Source organism: Olea europaea, chromosome 17, assembly GCF_002742605.1.
Source record: "Olea europaea var. sylvestris chromosome 17, O_europaea_v1, whole genome shotgun sequence".
Taxonomy (NCBI): domain Eukaryota; kingdom Viridiplantae; phylum Streptophyta; class Magnoliopsida; order Lamiales; family Oleaceae; genus Olea; species Olea europaea.
The window spans coordinates 14,656,541-14,673,096 of NC_036253.1; the positions used below are offsets into that span (position 1 = coordinate 14,656,541).

At 47.1% G+C, this 16,556-nt stretch overlaps 2 protein-coding genes across 14 annotated transcripts in view; one reads left to right on the plus strand and one right to left on the minus strand.

The window, feature by feature from the left end:
* The window catches only part of LOC111365257 (protein BTR1-like), a 21,775-nt gene extending 7,063 nt beyond the window's left edge, over positions 1-14,712 (plus strand). For 10 of the 13 annotated variants that reach the window (XR_002697395.1, XM_022985689.1, XM_022985692.1 and 7 more), the window contains 3 exons: positions 13,900-13,995; positions 14,064-14,125; positions 14,210-14,712. Coding sequence is in view for 10 of the 13 variants with exons in the window: in XM_022985689.1 (XP_022841457.1) it covers positions 13,900-13,995; positions 14,064-14,125; positions 14,210-14,297 (246 nt within the window). In the remaining 3 variants the exon portion in view is untranslated. Of the gene's footprint in view, positions 1-13,899; positions 14,126-14,209 lie in introns of all 13 variants that reach the window. The other 3 variants (XR_002697393.1, XR_002697394.1, XM_022985696.1) reach the window with 2 other exon arrangements.
* A 1,041-nt stretch (positions 14,713-15,753) lies between these two features.
* Positions 15,754-16,556, minus strand: part of LOC111365665 (putative glycine-rich cell wall structural protein 1) — a 3,071-nt gene continuing 2,268 nt past the window's right edge. Inside the window, exon 2 of the mRNA XM_022986204.1 lies at positions 15,754-16,549. Coding sequence (XP_022841972.1) covers positions 15,990-16,549 — 560 coding nt within the window. The 3' untranslated portion in view covers positions 15,754-15,989. The remainder of the gene's footprint in view (positions 16,550-16,556) is intronic.

Consider the following 16,556-nt stretch of genomic DNA (forward strand, 5'->3'; position numbering starts at 1 on the left):
GACATCACACAATGGAAGTATTTATAGTGATACATATGAAATGGAAGCCCTTGGATGAAGTGGCACGTGGCCTCATCTCTTTAGTTCAAACGTCTTTTCTTAGGTATGGGGCTTGACTTGCTAGCTTACGGCGCATTTATTGCTTGCGTAGGTCCTTCATACTAGTGACAAGACTTGACATTTATGCTTGTGACAAACGTTCCATCAGTCATTTGAATAAGATCTCTGAGCAGGCGATCTCTTGGGAGAAGTGACTGTGGAGGAAGCTTCTTGTGGTTAAGAGGCTCGTGCGTCAGTTTCGGGGCTTCGAACATTTGACAAATACTCCCACCTGAGGATGGGCCTTGGTAGTTGGGCTTCGGCAGACTCGCATAGATCAGATCGAAGAGCCTCGACGGATGGACCTCGGCTGAAGCACTTCGGATATAACCCACCTCGGCAATGTGTGCCACCTCGGCAGGAACGCCACGTGGATCAGGATGAGTGGGCCATTGGCCCAGGTGGGTAGGACAGGTGTGACAACACGTAACAATGGTCCCCCAAGTCTAAGTATAATCATTAATGTAATGCGTGGACTTTAATGGAGTAAAAGTTGAAAGAATTTTTGAACCCCAAATAACAGTCCCCCAAGTCTAAGTATAGATATTTATATCATGGTTGGAGTTTGAGAAGTGTTGCTGTGGGTGAGCGATGAAGTAGGCGAGGTGTTCGAACTCCGAAGATGAGCCGAGGCGGTTGAGGAACCAAACCTGCGAGGCTTGATTGTTGAATGGCGAAGAGGAAGCCGAGGTGGTTGAGGAACCGAACCTGCGAGGCTTGATTGCTGAATGGTGAGGATGACGTCGAGGTGGTTGAGGACCGAACCTGCGAGGCTTGATTGCTGAATGGTGAGGAGGACGCTAAGGTGGTTGAGAAACCGAACCTGCGAGGCTTGATTGCTGAATGGCGAAGAGGAAGCCGAGGTGGTTGAGGAACCGAACCTGCGAGGTTTGATTGCTGAATGGCGAAGAGGAAGCCGAGGTGGTTGAGGAGCCGAACCTGCGAGGCTTGATTGCTGAATGGTGAGGAGGAAGCCGAGGTGGTTGAGGAACTGAATCTGCGAGGCTTGATTGCTGAATGGTGAGGAGGACGCCGAGGTGGTTGAGGAACCGAACCTGCAAGGCTTGATTGCTGAATGGTGAGGACGCCGAGGTGGTTGAGGAACCGAACCTACGAGGCTTGATTGCTGAATGGCGAAGAGGAAGCCGAGGTCCAATGGTAATGATTGTGCGTTGGCTGCTGTGCCAATGATTTGATCTTTTGTGCTTATTTTCGAGGAAAAGTGGCTGAACCGTTACGACTTCCAAGGCGCTGCTGCCGTCGAATTAAGAATGCAATTATGAGGGCAGCTGGCGCTTCTAGAAGCAGACGCGTTGGAGAGGTGCGTGGGAGGCACGCATAAATCTAAAGCGTAGGATTTAAAAATCGTTTGAATTTAACGCCTCGGATTGGATCTGAAACGGAGGGCTCGGATTGACTGAGATTTGATCTGACGGTTGGGGTTCGTCTTGGACCTTTATAAAAGGCGAGAAAAATCCCAATTTTCAGGATTTTTGAACACTTTGCACTCTGAAACTCTCTCAAATCTCCAAATTTTTCGGCGTCGAGGTTGACTGTGATATTAAATTCCAGCCAGTCTCCGTTTGTGTCGAATTCCCTTAGGTATTGTTTGCACAAAAACCCTTGTTACTGTCTTCTTTTTACTGAGAAAATGGAGTCCACTTCGGGTAAGGAGCTTGTTACAGTGGCGTCTTTAGACTATGGGGTCGGTCATGGGGGGATGTCCGAGGTGGATAGGTATGCCATGGCCGAGGAGCCTGTAGATTATACCCAGGAGTGGGGGGCCTCTAGAGTGCCCTCGAATATGACGGGAAAGAGGTTGGGGGAACTTAGGGAGAGGTACAGTGTACCCCACTACATAGAAATGTTAGTCCCCGAGCCGAACGAGCGGGCCTGCTATCCGAGGCCCGGCTGCGTGGCTGTGAGTGAATACCTGTTCAAGGCAGGTATGCGTCTTCCTCTGCACCCCTTCTTTAGGGCGGTGCTTAGGAAATTCATGCTGTCGCCGATCCAGGTTCTGCCGAATGGGTGGAGCCAGCTGGTCGGCTCGTACTTCCTGTGGAAGGAAGTGTCACTTGGGGAGGACATGCCTCTTCATGTGTTCATGACCCTGTTCCAGCCCCGAGTAATTGGGAAGGAGTCAAGGGGGTGGTACTACCTCACGCCTTGGGGGCTCACGCACCCTTTGTGGTGGGACTTCCTTCCTCTATCAAGGGGTGGCTGGGTGCGAGGTAAATGGCAGACAGTGGAGGGGGACAAAGCCCTGCCATGCACAGTGCCGACCCAGTACTACGAAGCTCGTGAGTCTCCCGACCTCTGCTTGTCTTTTGAAGTTAGAATATGAATTCGTCTAACTGTTGGGGGTTCCTTTGTAGATAGTAGTACGAGGTTCGAGCTCAGCAGGGAGGAATTTGAGGTGATAGAGGACATTTACAAGAAGCCTCTGAACCTTCGCCACTTCGATCACCTAATTGATAGGAGCAGATACTTTTTGGACTTCGAACTGATGGCATCCAGAGGTACGAGGCCCCAACACTTTATCCCTTGTTTTTATCCTTATTGTTTTATACTGATGCTGATCTGACCTATTGTGCAGATAAATTCAAGAAGAGGGAGTACCCAACTCCGGATATGGCCTCTATCTTGAAGGCCACGTCGACTGCGAAGGCGAGGCCCCTGAAGCCTGGGTCCGGCGGGGCAAAGGAAGTCCGAGGCAGGATTGAGCGCCTGTCCAAGGACTGTACTCCCAGGGCTTCGGAGGAGGCAACTACTCAGAGGCCAGAGAAGCCTAAGGAGCCTCGAGACAAGGAGAAAGTCCCCGAGGAGACTAAGAAGAGGAAGCTGGTGCACATCTCCAGCTCAGCTCTCAGCTGGCAAGTTTGGGACCTCAGTGTCCCATAGGGCCGAACAGATTGGCGAGCCGAAACTTCTTGCTGCAGCCTCCAAAGCCATCAAAATGGAGATGGTAAGATAGGTAGAGGCTGAAGAGGCTAGAGAAGAGGCCGCAAGGCGAGCTGCAGAAGCCGCTGAGGAGGAGGCAGCAAAGGAGAAGCCGGTTCGGGAGAAGGGGAAGTCTCCGAACTTCCTAGCTGGGAGGGAGGAGGAGCTGGCCCCAGCCTTGATGAAGGCTCTCCCTGAAGAAATCAGAAGTGCCACCGAGAGCTTTTACAAGTTCTGGACAGAGAGGTGGCAGCTGTACGCCTCGTCTTGTGATGCCACTGACTTGACGAGGGCACTGGTGAGCCAAAGAGCCCGGACCTTTGGCCTCGCGCTCGAATGCAGGGAGGCCTTGAGCGAATTCCAGACAAGGACCCACGCCTCGGAGGGGAAGGCTGCCTCCCTTGTAGAGGAGGTGAAAGCTGCTAAGGCCGAGGCCGAAGAAGCCAAGGCCCAGAAAGTTGAAGAGGCGGCGAAGCTTGAGTCTGCTTTGGCCCAAATTGAGGTCTTAAAGAAGAAAGTGTATGAGTCACAGTGTGAGGTGACCTCCTTGACAAAGAAGGTGGAGGTCTCCAATGAGCATCAAAAGGTGACTGTTGAGGCTCTTGAGAAGGCGAATCTCTCCTTGGCCGGTGCTCGAGATGCTTATCAGTTTCTCGAAAGCCAGGCGAAGTGGTACATGAACGACGCCTCTGTTGCCAGAGAAGAGGCCCGAACTGCAAGGGAAGAGGCGGTGAAGGAATACATCGCCAATTTCCACACTACAGAAGAGTACAAGAGCTTCAGTTCGTACTGGAGGAACTTCGCCTATGCCGAAGTGCTGGAGCGGGCAGAGGAGCTGTATCCCAATTTGGACCTGGCTCAACTTAGGTCCGAATTTGTGGATGAGGTACCTCAGACCCCAGCTGAGGAGGTCCAGGGTGATGGAGAAGTTGATGCCGAAGCCCCAAGCGCTGAGGCAGAGGAAACAACTACTGATGCCCAAGTTGCCGAAGCCCCCAGTGCTGAGGCGCCTCCGTCATCTAGCCAGACATAGACTAGGTTTTACTTTTCAGTAATTCGGATGTAATGGCCAGAGGCCTCCCTTTGTAACCTTCTTTGAAATATCAATATAATGTCTTTCTTCTTTCATTGTTGCTTTTTGTCCAAGTTTTTATACCTCGTTAAACAAATGAACTGGAACTTGATATAAGCATGGACTAAATAACTTTGTGAGCCTCGGACTGAAATAAATGAACATAACTTGAGTGACTGAACTGTGCGAACCTCGGACTTAAGCAAATTAACATGACTTAAGGAGATGAACTGTGTGAGCCTCGGACTTAAATAAATGAACATGAGTGAGCCTCAGACTGTAGCGGTTGTGGCTTCTCCCCTTGGCGTTCAGCAAGGCCAAAGGGAGGCATGTGCTAGCGCCTAGGAGTTCAAGCGAGGTAGCCCAGAGGTGGGTCCCGAGCCTCTCCTCCGAGGTGACGCGCATCCCAGACATGGTGGATGGTGCAGCCATGTTGAGGCTTCTCCCCTTGGCGTTCAGCAAGGCCAAAGGGAGGCATGTGCTAGCGCCTCGGAGTTCAAGCGAGGTGGCTCAGAGGTGGGTCCCGAGCCTCTCCTCCGAGGTGACGACGCATCCCAGACATGGTGGATGGTGCAGCCATGTTGAGGCTTCTCCCCTTGGCGTTCAGCGAGGCCAAAGGGGGGCATGGGCTAGCGCCTCGGAGTTCAAGCGAGGTGGCTCAGGGGTGGGTCCCTAGCCTCTCCTCCGAGGTGACGACGCAGTACGACACGTGGATTTAATCAATGCATTTTATTGAGCCATAGAAATATTACGAAGGCTGGGGAAAGTCACCCAGCATGGTACAATTCATTGATAATAGATTCTGAGGTGCTCAATGTTCCATGGACGGGGTTGTGCCTTGCCGTCCATGTCTTCAATCCAGTAGGTTCCAGGTCGGATTTCTTCTCTGATCTTGTATGGACCTTCCCAATTCGGCCCTAGGGAACCGGAACCAGGTTCTTTTGAAGATAGGAAGACTCTCCTGAGCACAAGATCGTTGATTTGGAACGACTTCTTCTTGACTTTGGAGTTGAAGTACCTTGTCATCTTTCTTTGATAGGTGCCTATCTTCAGCTGGGAGTCATCCCTTCTTTCCTCAATGAAATCGAGGTCGAGCCTCCGGAGCTCGTCGCTGGTCACTTCGCTGAAGTGCAGAAGTCGTGGAGATGGAAGTCCGAACTCCACGGGGCTCATCGCCTCTGTCCTAAATGCCATGAGAACAGGGGTCTCCCCAGTAGGGGTCCTGGTGGTGATTCGGATTGCCCAAAGTACTTGGGGCAGTTCATCAACCCAAGCTCCTTTGGATACATCAAGCTTCCTTTTCAGGACGTGCTTGATTGTCTTGTTTATGGCTTCAACTTGGCCATTAGCTTGTGGGTGGTGAGGTGTAGAGAAGTGCTTCTTTATCCCAAACTCTTCACACAGTTCTCTAACCTTCTTGTTATCAAATTGCCTGCCATTGTCTGAGACGATCGAGTAGGGAATTCCGAACCGGCAAATAATATTCTTCCATAGGAACTTGGAGGTGTTTGCTTCTGTGATTTTTGCCAGTGGTTCAGCTTCGACCCACTTTGTGAAATAATCAATGGCCACTATTGCAAAACTTGCACCTCCTCTACCCTTAGGTAGGGGGCCTATGAGGTCCACACCCCATTTTGAGAAAGGCCAGGGGCTGGAGACTACAGTCAAATCCTGTGATGGTCGTCTTTGTACGGGAGAGAATCGTTGGCATTTATCACATTTTCGCACAAATTCGAGGGCATCCCGTTTCAGGGTAGGCCAGTAGTACCCTTGCCTCAGTATTTTTTGTTCCAGAGATAGGCCTCCAGAGTGGTTGCTGCACACTCCCTCGTGGACTTCTCTTAGTATGTAGATAGCCTCTTCTCCTCCGACGCATTGTAAGAGTGGAGAGGAAAAGCTTCTCTTGTAGAGAATGTTGTCAACGAAGAGGAAGTGGGCTGACCTCCATCTCAGCTTATAAGCGTCATTCTTGTTGGTGGGCAGCACCTGGTCTTTCAGATATGCTATGATTGGTTGCATCCAGGTGGGAGTTCCATCGACCCACATGACATTAGGGGCCTCGATAGAAGGCAGGAGGAGGTGCTCGATAGGCACTACAGTGAGTAGCTCTGAGTCTTTGCTACTAGCCAGCTTCGAGAGTGCATCCGCATGAGCATTTTCGATGCGGGGAATCTGGGTTAACTCGAACTTCTCAAAGGATGGGATGAGGTTCATCACCATTTTCAGATAGGAGGCCATCGTTTTGTCTTTGGCTGAGAAGTTACCATTGACTTGGCTAACAACCAGCTGGGAGTCACTACTGACGAGTAGCTTCTTTACTTGCATTTCCTTGGCCAGTCTGAGGCCTGGCAGGAGTGCTTCATACTCTGCAACATTGTTGGTGGCTTTGAATCCGAACCTCACGGCCGAGGTGAGTTTGTGACCCTCGGGGCTGATGAGGACAACCTCGGTACCTGAGCCGACTTCCCCAACTGAGCCATCGACGAAGAGGCTCCACGTGGGGGGTTCGACGGATTCCATGATTTCATCCACCTCGGGTAGGTTGGCGAATTCAGCAACAAAGTCAGCTAAGGCTTGCCCTTTGATGGCTGTCCTAGCTTTGAACATAAGGTCAAATTCACTTAGTTCCACTGCCCATTTCAACAATCTTCCCGAGGCATCGGGCTTCTGGAGTACTTGCTTCAGGGGAAAATTTGTAAGTACATGGATGGTATGAGCTTGGAAGTAAGGTCTCAATTTCCTAGAGGCCATGATTAAGGCCAAAGCAAGCTTCTCCATATCGGGGTATTGGGTCTCCGGCGATAGGAGCGCTTTACTCGTATAGTAGACGGGATGTTGGGTGAACCCTTCTTTTTGAATTAGAACCGAACTGATGGCGTCATTGGAGACGGCAAGATATAGTTGCAAGATGTCGCCGGGCTTCAGCTTGGAGAGGAGGGAGGCCTGCCCCAAATGCCTTTTCAGTCCTTGGAAGGCCTCTTCACATTCTTCAGTCCATTGGAATTTCTTCCCAGCCTTGAGCACTTTGAAAAATGGGAGGCACTTGTCAGTTGCTTTGGAGACGAAGCGACTAAGTGCTGCCACTCGTCCAGTTAAGCTTTGCACCTCCTCTGGCTTTTGAGGGGACCTCATCTGGCATAGAGCCTCAATCTTCTTGGGGTTTGTTTCAATTCCTCGCTGGTTGACCATGTACCCCAAGAACTTGTCGGAAGCCACCCCAAAAGCACATTTCAAGGGGTTGAGCCTCATCCTGTACCTTCTCAGGATTTGGAAGGTGTTGTTGAGGTGCGCTATGTGGTTTTCTGCTTCTAAGCTTTTCACCAGTATGTCATCCACGTAGACCTCCATTGTCTTGTCAATGAGGTCGGTAAACATTTTGTTCACGAGTCTTTGGTAGGTTGCTCCGGCGTTTTTCAACCCGAAGGGCATCATTCTATAACAGTAGAGGCCTCGGTCCGTGATGAAAGAGGTGTGCTCTTCATCGGCCGGGTGCATGGGGATTTGGTTGTAGCCGGAGTATGCATCCATGAACCTCAACAACTCGTGCCCAGCCGTGGAGTCCACCAATTGGTCAATCCTTGGAAGCGGAAAGCTGTCTTTCGGGTAAGCTCTATTGAGGTTTGTAAAGTCGATGCATACCCTCCATTTGCCATTGTGTTTCTTAACCAAGATCGGGTTGGAGACCCACCTCGGATAGGTGGCCTCCCTGATGAAGCCATTTTGGATGAGCTTCTGAACCTCTTCCTTTAGGGCCTCATACCTCTCAGGGTTGAGGGCTCTCCTTTTTTGTCTATGCGGGGGCAACATTAGGATCAATTTTCAAGTGGTGGCAGCTGATCTTGGGGTCTATGTTCACCATGTCCTCATGCCTCCAAGCAAAGACGTCAAGGTTCTTGCCAAGGAAGTCCTTAATTTTTTCGCTCAAAATGTTGAATAGGCCTCTGCCTACTTTCAACACCTTGGACGGATCTCGGGGGTCGGCTGAGAAGCTCTCAAGTTCCTCTACAGGGAATGCTTGAGGCTCATGTTCCATTATGCGGGGGTCGATCTCATCAACGATCAGCACCTCCTGATTAAGCGGTGCGTCAATCATATCAACATCTTCCTGGTCAGTGGGAGCGTCACCTGGGACATCCGCCATGACCACATCAGCCATGATCATGTGGACTTCCCGGGGCTCTACCTTCTTAATGGAGCTTAGATAGCACTCTCCCGAACCTCTCTGGTCGCCTCTCACCGTCGTCACCCCATTTTCTGTTGGGAATTTCATGCATAGGTGGTGAATGGAGGTGACTGCTCCCAATTCCTTTAGGGCCGGTCTGCCCAAGACTCCGTGGTAAGCCGACCGGCTGTCAACTACGAGGAATTCCATGAAGTTCATCGTAGTTTGAGGAGATTCTCCCATCTCCACTGCCAGTGTTATCTTTCCCCTCGGAGTGATGCTATCTCTGGTAAGTCCGTACAACGGAGTGGTGGTGGGCGTCAACTGATGGTCCAATATCATTTTGTCAAAGGCGGACCCGAATAGGATGTTGACGGAGCTGCCGTTGTCGACTAGCATTCGTTTAAGCCCATTTCGGGCTATGACAGCCCTCACCACCAGCGTGTCGCAGTGAGGGTAATGAACTCCTTCGGCGTCTTCCTGGGTGAAGACAATGGGTGGTACTTGGTTTCTTCGAGAGCTACTGTCCACAATGTAACTCGTCAGAGGGGGGTGCTTAGCCTCCCTAGCATAATTTCTTTTGGTGTTTCGTGTTTCACCGCCAACATAAGGGCCTCCAAATATGGTATCTATCTCGTGGATAGGGGCCTCATCTTGAGCTTGCCTATTTCTTCGGTGTCTACGCCCTTCCCTAGGCCTCTCTGTGTCTTGCTCTCTTCGCCTTAGGGATACATTCCTTTGACGAGGAGCGGCCGCCTCACGCCCATGTCGATTGTTGTGCCTGGGCGGGGGCCTGTTCGCCTGGGGCGAGTTATGTCTTTCTCTGGCGGGCTCCTGCCGGGAGCGGTGTGCATAGTCTCTGCAATCCGCAGTGTCGTGCCCGTAGGACCTGTGGTGCAAACAGTATCCAGGGAGGTTCGGATTGGACCTATTTCTAGGTGCAAAACCTCGGCCTCGGCCTCTTCCTCTACGGGGTCCCTGCTGGGCCTCCATCTGATGTGGGTCAGCAGTTGGGTTGACATCCTCATATGCCAAGGTAGGAACCGCGTTCAGAGTTGTGGTGGCCAGAGCTTGGCTGGAGTTCTCATTTCCGGCCTGGTTCATCTGGTAGTCCATGAGGTGGGAGGTCGGACCCCTACCTCGCTGTCTTTGAGGAGGTGGGAGGCCTCTGTTTGCCATGTTCCTATGCTCAATCAATTCTTCATTGATTATCTCCCTTCTCATCATTTCTAGTAGGGCGTCATAGGTGGTGGGGTCTTGATTCTACACATCCCTTTAGAATAGGGTGTTCATGTTCAAGCCTCCTCTCAATGCAGATAGTGCTTCTCTGTCGGTGACTTGTACGCAGTAGGTCATCTCGTCGGTGAAGCGAGATAGGAAGCTTTTCAGGGACTCACCATGTGCCTGTCTCATGTCTTGGAGACGCTGGATGGGGGCCTCTCCTTCCTTGCTCACTGCGAACCTCTTCAAGAAGGTAGTCTTGAACTCGGGCCAGCTTCGGATGCTCCCAGGTGGTAGCCTACTATACCAGATTTCAGCCGCTCCACTGAGGGTTAAATGGAATGCTCTGCACTTTACGGCTGGGGTAGCGTCCCTCAGGCTCATGTGAGTTTTGTAAGCGTTGAGGTGCTTTTCTGGGTCACCTCTCCCATCATACTTTGGTATTTTTGGCATGACATAGTGGCTCGGGACCTGGGCATTTCTTAGTTCTCTTAAGAATGATAGGTTCTCATCATCATCGTCCAAGTCACAGGACCTCTGCTGTTCATCAGAATTGTAGTCTTCGGCCTCGTTCCTCGGTTGTTGGTGAGAGGGTCCGGGCCGGTTCCTAGCCTCTTCCTCCCTCCTTTGCGGCCTACTTCTAGGCGGGACAGCGCGGGGGGCATTTTCATGCCTTCTCTCCGGCTGCTGGGGTATCGAAGGTGGAGGCTGTGGCCTCGTCCGAGGCTGCTGAGCCTGCTGTTGACTGGGCCTCGGTTCGGTAGGGCTGATTCTGTCAAAAACACTTCCTGCTCTTCTATGTCTTGGGTCTTGCTCATATGGGGGTGGAAAGTTATCATGGCTCATTTGGACCTCGGTGGGTCGGCCAGATGCATAGTTGGAGGAAATGTCGACTTCCAATTCCCTCTCAAATGGGCTTTCACCTCGGCCATAGTATGGCGAGGCAGCCCTATGACTCTGACCTCGTCCTCTTGCTGATAGTGCCCGTGGGGGGCATATGGAGGAATGGGGAAGCCTCCCTGGCCTTGCATTTGGGCCATGAGGAGCTCATGGCCAAGTTTTGGTTGGCTATATCCCTCATGTTGGCTGCCATGGTAGCCATTTCTCTTGATAGTCGTGCTGTCGCACACATCTCACCTCTCCTTTGGTGGTGGTGGAGCCTCGTCCGAGCTGAGGTTGGGGAGGCACATTCGTGCTTTCTCTTACCCTCCTTGGGGGAGTATCTTCGTTAGAACTCATTTTTCTTTTATCAAACTTAGATTTCTCTAAGTGATAGGGGTTCCTCCCGTTCTTTTTCAAGAACAAATCCTTTTTCAAGGGGGTTGCCCAAATGTTTTTTAGTAAGCTTCTATCACAAGGTTGCTCGTAGTTATGGTATGACTTCCCACAGACGGCGCCAATCTGTTGACCCCAAAAAGTGCGCCAACAGATGCCGGTCCCACCCGCGCTTGCGTGGGCGAATGTCCAACACGCTAAGACACGTGGACGGTCTAAAACGAGCGGTTCAAAGGGGCGTGGGAGTAGCCCAACGATGCGGGACGGTGAAGTTTGGAATCCGGCGGGTTGTTTGTAATCGGATTGTACAATAATTACCAACCGATGCTCGTAAATGTATATGTAAAAGTGTATAGACTCGATTTGTGTATTGCAAGTAAATGAGAGAGAGTTGAGCAAATGTAGTATTTAGTATTGATTCTTGCATTAGCCTTTGACATCACACAATGGAAGTATTTATAGTGATACATATGAAATGGGAGCCCTTGGATGAAGTGACACGTGGCCTCATTTCTTTAGTTTAAACGTCTTATTTTAGGTATGGGGCTTGACTTACTAGCTTACGGCGCATTTATTGCTTGCGTAGGTCCTTCATATTAGTGACAAGACTTGACCTTTATGCTTGTGACAAACGTTCCATCAGTCATTTGAATAAGATCTCTGAGCAGGCGATTTCTTGGGAGAAGTGATTGTGGAGGAAGCTTCTTGTGGTTAAGAGGCTCGTGCGTCAGTTTCGGGGCTTCGAACATTTAACAAATACTCCCACCTGAGGATGGGCCTTGGTAGTTGGGCTTCGGCAGACTCGCATAGATCAGATCGAGGAGCCTCGGGCGGATGGACCTCGGCTGAAGCACTTCGGATATAACCCACCTCGACAATGTGTGCCACCTCGGCAGGAACGATACGTGGATCAGGATGAGTGGGCCATTGGCCCAGGTGGGTAGGACAGGTGTGACAACACGCAACACTTAATACTCTTCTCTCTTCTTATAAGTAAATTAAGCATGCATCCAATTCCATTTTTTTCTCTCTTTTTAAGTTAAACAAGCATGCACCCAAACATGCTCATAGTCATTTTCCAAGTCTTCCCAGCATCTCTCAAACTGTCTTCCAACAACCGCTGCTTTCTGTCAGCCATTACCCAAGCCTCTCTATAACCCTTTTTTTAACCATGTTATTAACTTTTGCTTATTCAAGTTTGAGGAAAAACGTGTCTTTCAAGGCCAGCCTAATGTAAGTTTGGACGGAAATGGTCTGTAGGGACTAATGGCACCTAAAAACTAAAAGGTTGAAGATGAAATACCAAGAAAAAAAGCTTGAAGATAATATTGCAGAACGGTGTATACATTGGGGATGGGTGTGCAAGTTAGCCTTTTAGTATTTGAACAATTGGTCTAAGGTCTTCTAGCATGCCAACAAGTGTCAGTATAACTGATAAGTCCGGTTAATTTTATTTTATTTTATTTTTTTTCTCACTTAGACAAGCGAACTTGATTTGTGAGGCTAGCATGGTTTAGATATATATGGTTCATATGCATCTTCATGTTGTGCAATTTGATATGACACTGGGGCATGGGGAGAGAATCTGTCTATGTTAAAGTAGGCATACATACTCATTTCTTATCTTCTGCAAGAATGCTCAGATGATGTGCGGTCATACTAAGTTGGACAAAATAGGAAATAAGAATGCATGCCAACAAGTGGAGGTGGCATTGATTGAGGATAAATTAAATGGAGGAAGGTTTAGGTGATTGCTAAGAATATTCTTGCTCTAGATCTCTGATTAGATCTAGCAATAAACAGAATGGAGAAGAATAACACAAATTTATTGGTAATAGTTTAGATTGTTGTTATTAATATTTTTTTGTTGGGAGAGTATATTTGGCACATAATTTCATAAACGATAATCCTCTATCTTGTCAATTATTTGAATCTGGATTGTAGGATTGTGTGGCCTGGATTGCAAATTTAATAGATTATGCTACAAATTACGAAATTAGCTTCTGGAAGTGCTAGAATGTCAAGTGTGATCCAGAGAAAATTCTTCATGCATTGCTATATTTAATATCTGATTTTAATGACAGCAGTGCTTCTGGCGATTTAGCATAGCAATATTTTTTATTGGATAACAGTACTTGTACATAATTTTTTGTACATTAAGGTATCCATACACTCACATAGGGTGGCCCCACCCGACGTGAGTGTGGGACACTTTGATGTACAAAAAATTATATGCACCAGGCAAAATCCTTTTTTATTTTTGTTATGAGATCCCATTGACAACTGGCAGTTATTATGAACTCAATGCAGCAGGTTTGCTGCTGCATCTTATCTTATCTTTTATTATTATTATTATTATTATTATTATTATTTTATGACGGAGTTATTTAATAGACAAGTTATGCCTAATCAATTATTTGCAAATTCAAATTTGAGGTGTTTTATCTGGAAAATAAGAAAGGTTCATCATTTTATTAAATTTTCTTTCTAACTGCTTTCCTATAATTTAAAATAGAAGTCATTTGTTGACATTGTCCAGCACTTGCATAAAATGGGATGAAATTTGGACCAGATATAGTTGGAAGTTTGTTTCAGAAAAAGGTCTATTATAATCTTCAATTATTTGACCAGCTATTTTTCCTAGTTGTAGTTTTATCAAAATGCTCCTGACTGCTTGTTTGCAATTCATGTTTTTAGACCAAATGCTATTTAATTCATGCATTTCAAAAATGCGAAGGTATATATATCCAAGTTTGAACTTTCTACAACAAATAATCCATAGTCATCACTTTCTAAGACGTCTATGTAAATCCTCTTTTCATTTTTTTTCCCCTCATAATGATCAATAAATCTTTTCTGCTGACTGGTAATTGTATTCCATTATGAAACTTTCCAAGGGTTGTAACCCAAGAGAACTTAAAACAATTTTATGACATTAACTGGCTTCTATTAGATAATAAACGAACAGTGTTAGATCACCTGTGGCATAGTGACTTCAAATAGACTTCACTCATCTGACTTGTCTGTTGCTCCGATTGCACGGAAGGAGTAGGCTGCTTCCATTTTCTATTCAATGTTCAAACTCTTTTATTTGTGTGTTTGACTTACAGAATGCCACTTGGTGTTGTAGGAAGATAGAAGTAGTTCCTTGACTATTGCCATCCCAGCTGAAAATAAAGGAATAGTTGTTGGCCGTGGTGGAAGGAGTGTTATGGAGATCAGTCAGGTTCGTAACTGGTGTCTATTTTTCTCAGTGTTTGCTTAATTGCATACTATGTGCTTCTCACCTTGCAGCTTAGCGGCGCCAGGATAAAGATATCTGAACGGGGTGATTTCATGTCTGGGACATCAGATAGGTACAAGAAGATGGATGATTTATGTTGTTTGGGTGGCTTATGCACCCTAAAATTTGTCTTCACACCTTCTTGGTTGTTTTGTAGGAAAGTGACCATCTCAGGGCCTCAAAGTGCAATTCGTATAGCTGAAACAATGATATTGCGAAAAGTTGCTTTCATTACTGAGAGGTGATGGGGCCTCGACATTATCATTTAAGCTCGTTGACAATATTGGTATTTGTCCTACCTCAGTTTCTGTGAACATTTGGCAAATTCAATCCGTCCACATTTATTATCTTGGTGAAATTATGAAAACTTGATGAGACTGTAAGAAACTTGCAAAATTTCCATGAAATCAGAACCGTGTCAACTAAATTGATGCAGGAACCACACAGAGAGCATGTTGGCTAAGCAATACAAAGTTCATTTACAAGTAAATACGTAAGTTTTAGAAGTATGTTTGGGAAGTGTGTATAAGTGGTTTAAATTATAAATAGATAAAAATTAGTCAATATACTTTTGGGTCTTTTGAAATGTGTGGATAAAAGCATATAAATAGTACATAAACATGAGCCATATATTGGCTGATTTTTATTTTTTATTTTTAATAGGTCAAAATTGAAAACAAGTAAGTTACTTCTATTGACACTTGTAAAGTTAATTTTTTCATGAAGTGATTTTTTTTTGAGATTGTGCAGTTCAAAAGTAGGGAAAGGAAAAATTAAGGGAAATGTGAAAATGATATTTGTGTGGAGAACGTGTAGTTGAAAATAAGTACAACAAAAAAGTAATTTTTATCAACTCAAATTCAAACTAGGATTAAGATTAGAGTTATTTTCCAAATTAGTAATTTCTTTAACTTAAAAGTAATAAAATAAGTATTGAAAGTAACTTTTACTTTAAAGCTTAAGAAATCATGCTTCAATCATCGACCAGACACGACAATCATTTCGTTTTTTGTTAAGTATGCTGCAAATTTGCTATGCCTGAACTATAATTGCTGAAACACAAGACTTGAGTCGAGATATTGAGATTGTTTCCCAATTCTACCCAGATATTGCTATCAATCCTAACACTGTGATTAGTGTCTCTTGCTTCTAGTTCAGGTAGGACATTCATGGTAATGAGAACACCATTTTGTAGAAGTTAAATTGGATCTCCATTATAATGGGATTAGGCCTTTCTGCTTAGGGATTTAATCAAATTGAACCTTGAAACTCAAATAACGAGATATAAATGCTGCTTTAAGCTATTCTCTGGGTCAAGGAAGGTGATTCAGCTGTACAAAGGCTGATGTGCTAATCCGTACCACTGGACATTGTAGATGAATGTTAGTTTGTGTCCTATTTTGTACATGGGATAGCATGTTTGGTTGAGATGATTGACCTAGAATAGATTCAACTGGTTGAATATAAAAATTCGAACCAAGGTTAATTGCTTTTACATACTTTGATAGGCTTGCACACGTGCACGTACACTTTGGGCCTAGTTTTAACACGTTGCTGACATGGCCAAAGAAGAGAGAGTTTATATTTGGCTTTTCATTGATCATCACACATTCAGTCAATATTTTGTGAACGTAGTTAATACAATTTACCTTTATTGCCTAATCATTGTTATTAAACCTGTACTGTAGGTAAGATAAGATCTTTCGTAAAACTGAGGTTATTATTATGGGTGTTGAGATCCAAAATATTAGCTAGATCGAAACAAATAATCATGCAGTAGATATAAAATATCATGATGTGCTGTACAATGATTAATGAAACATATGAATGCAGCCAATCCATGCAGGTCCTAAAGGTTCACCCCTTGTGAAGCCATGCAATTTATTTCAAGAATTACTACTGATTGTCAAAGATGAATTATGTTCATAGAAAAAGTTTCATGGTTCAACATATCCCCCATCACCACCACCACTACCGTATCCAGATCCATAACCGGAGCCACTGCCGTAGCCTGAGCCGTAGCCAGAGCCGTTCCCACCTCCACCACCACCTCCGCCTCCACCTCCACCTCCGCCTCCGCCTCCGCTGCCCCTTCCACCACCACTCCCGTATCCAGAGCCACTGCCACTTCCATAGCCAGAACCACTGCCAGACCCAGTGCCGCCACCACCTCCACCGCCTCCGCCTTTGCCGCCACCACCTCCTCCCCCTCCTCCCTTTCCTCCTCCTCCACCTGACCCATATCCTGAACCATAGCCAGATCCATATCCAGACCCTGAACCACTACCAGTACCAGATGCTCCTCCTCCACCACCACCACCTCCGCCTCCACCTCCACCTCCGCCTCCGCCTCCGCTGCCCCTTCCACCACCACTCCCGTATCCAGAGCCACTGCCACTTCCATAGCCAGAACCACTGCCAGACCCAGTGCCGCCACCACCTCCACCGCCTCCGCCTTTGCCGCCACCACCTCCTCCCCCTCCTCCCTTTCCTCTTCCTCCACC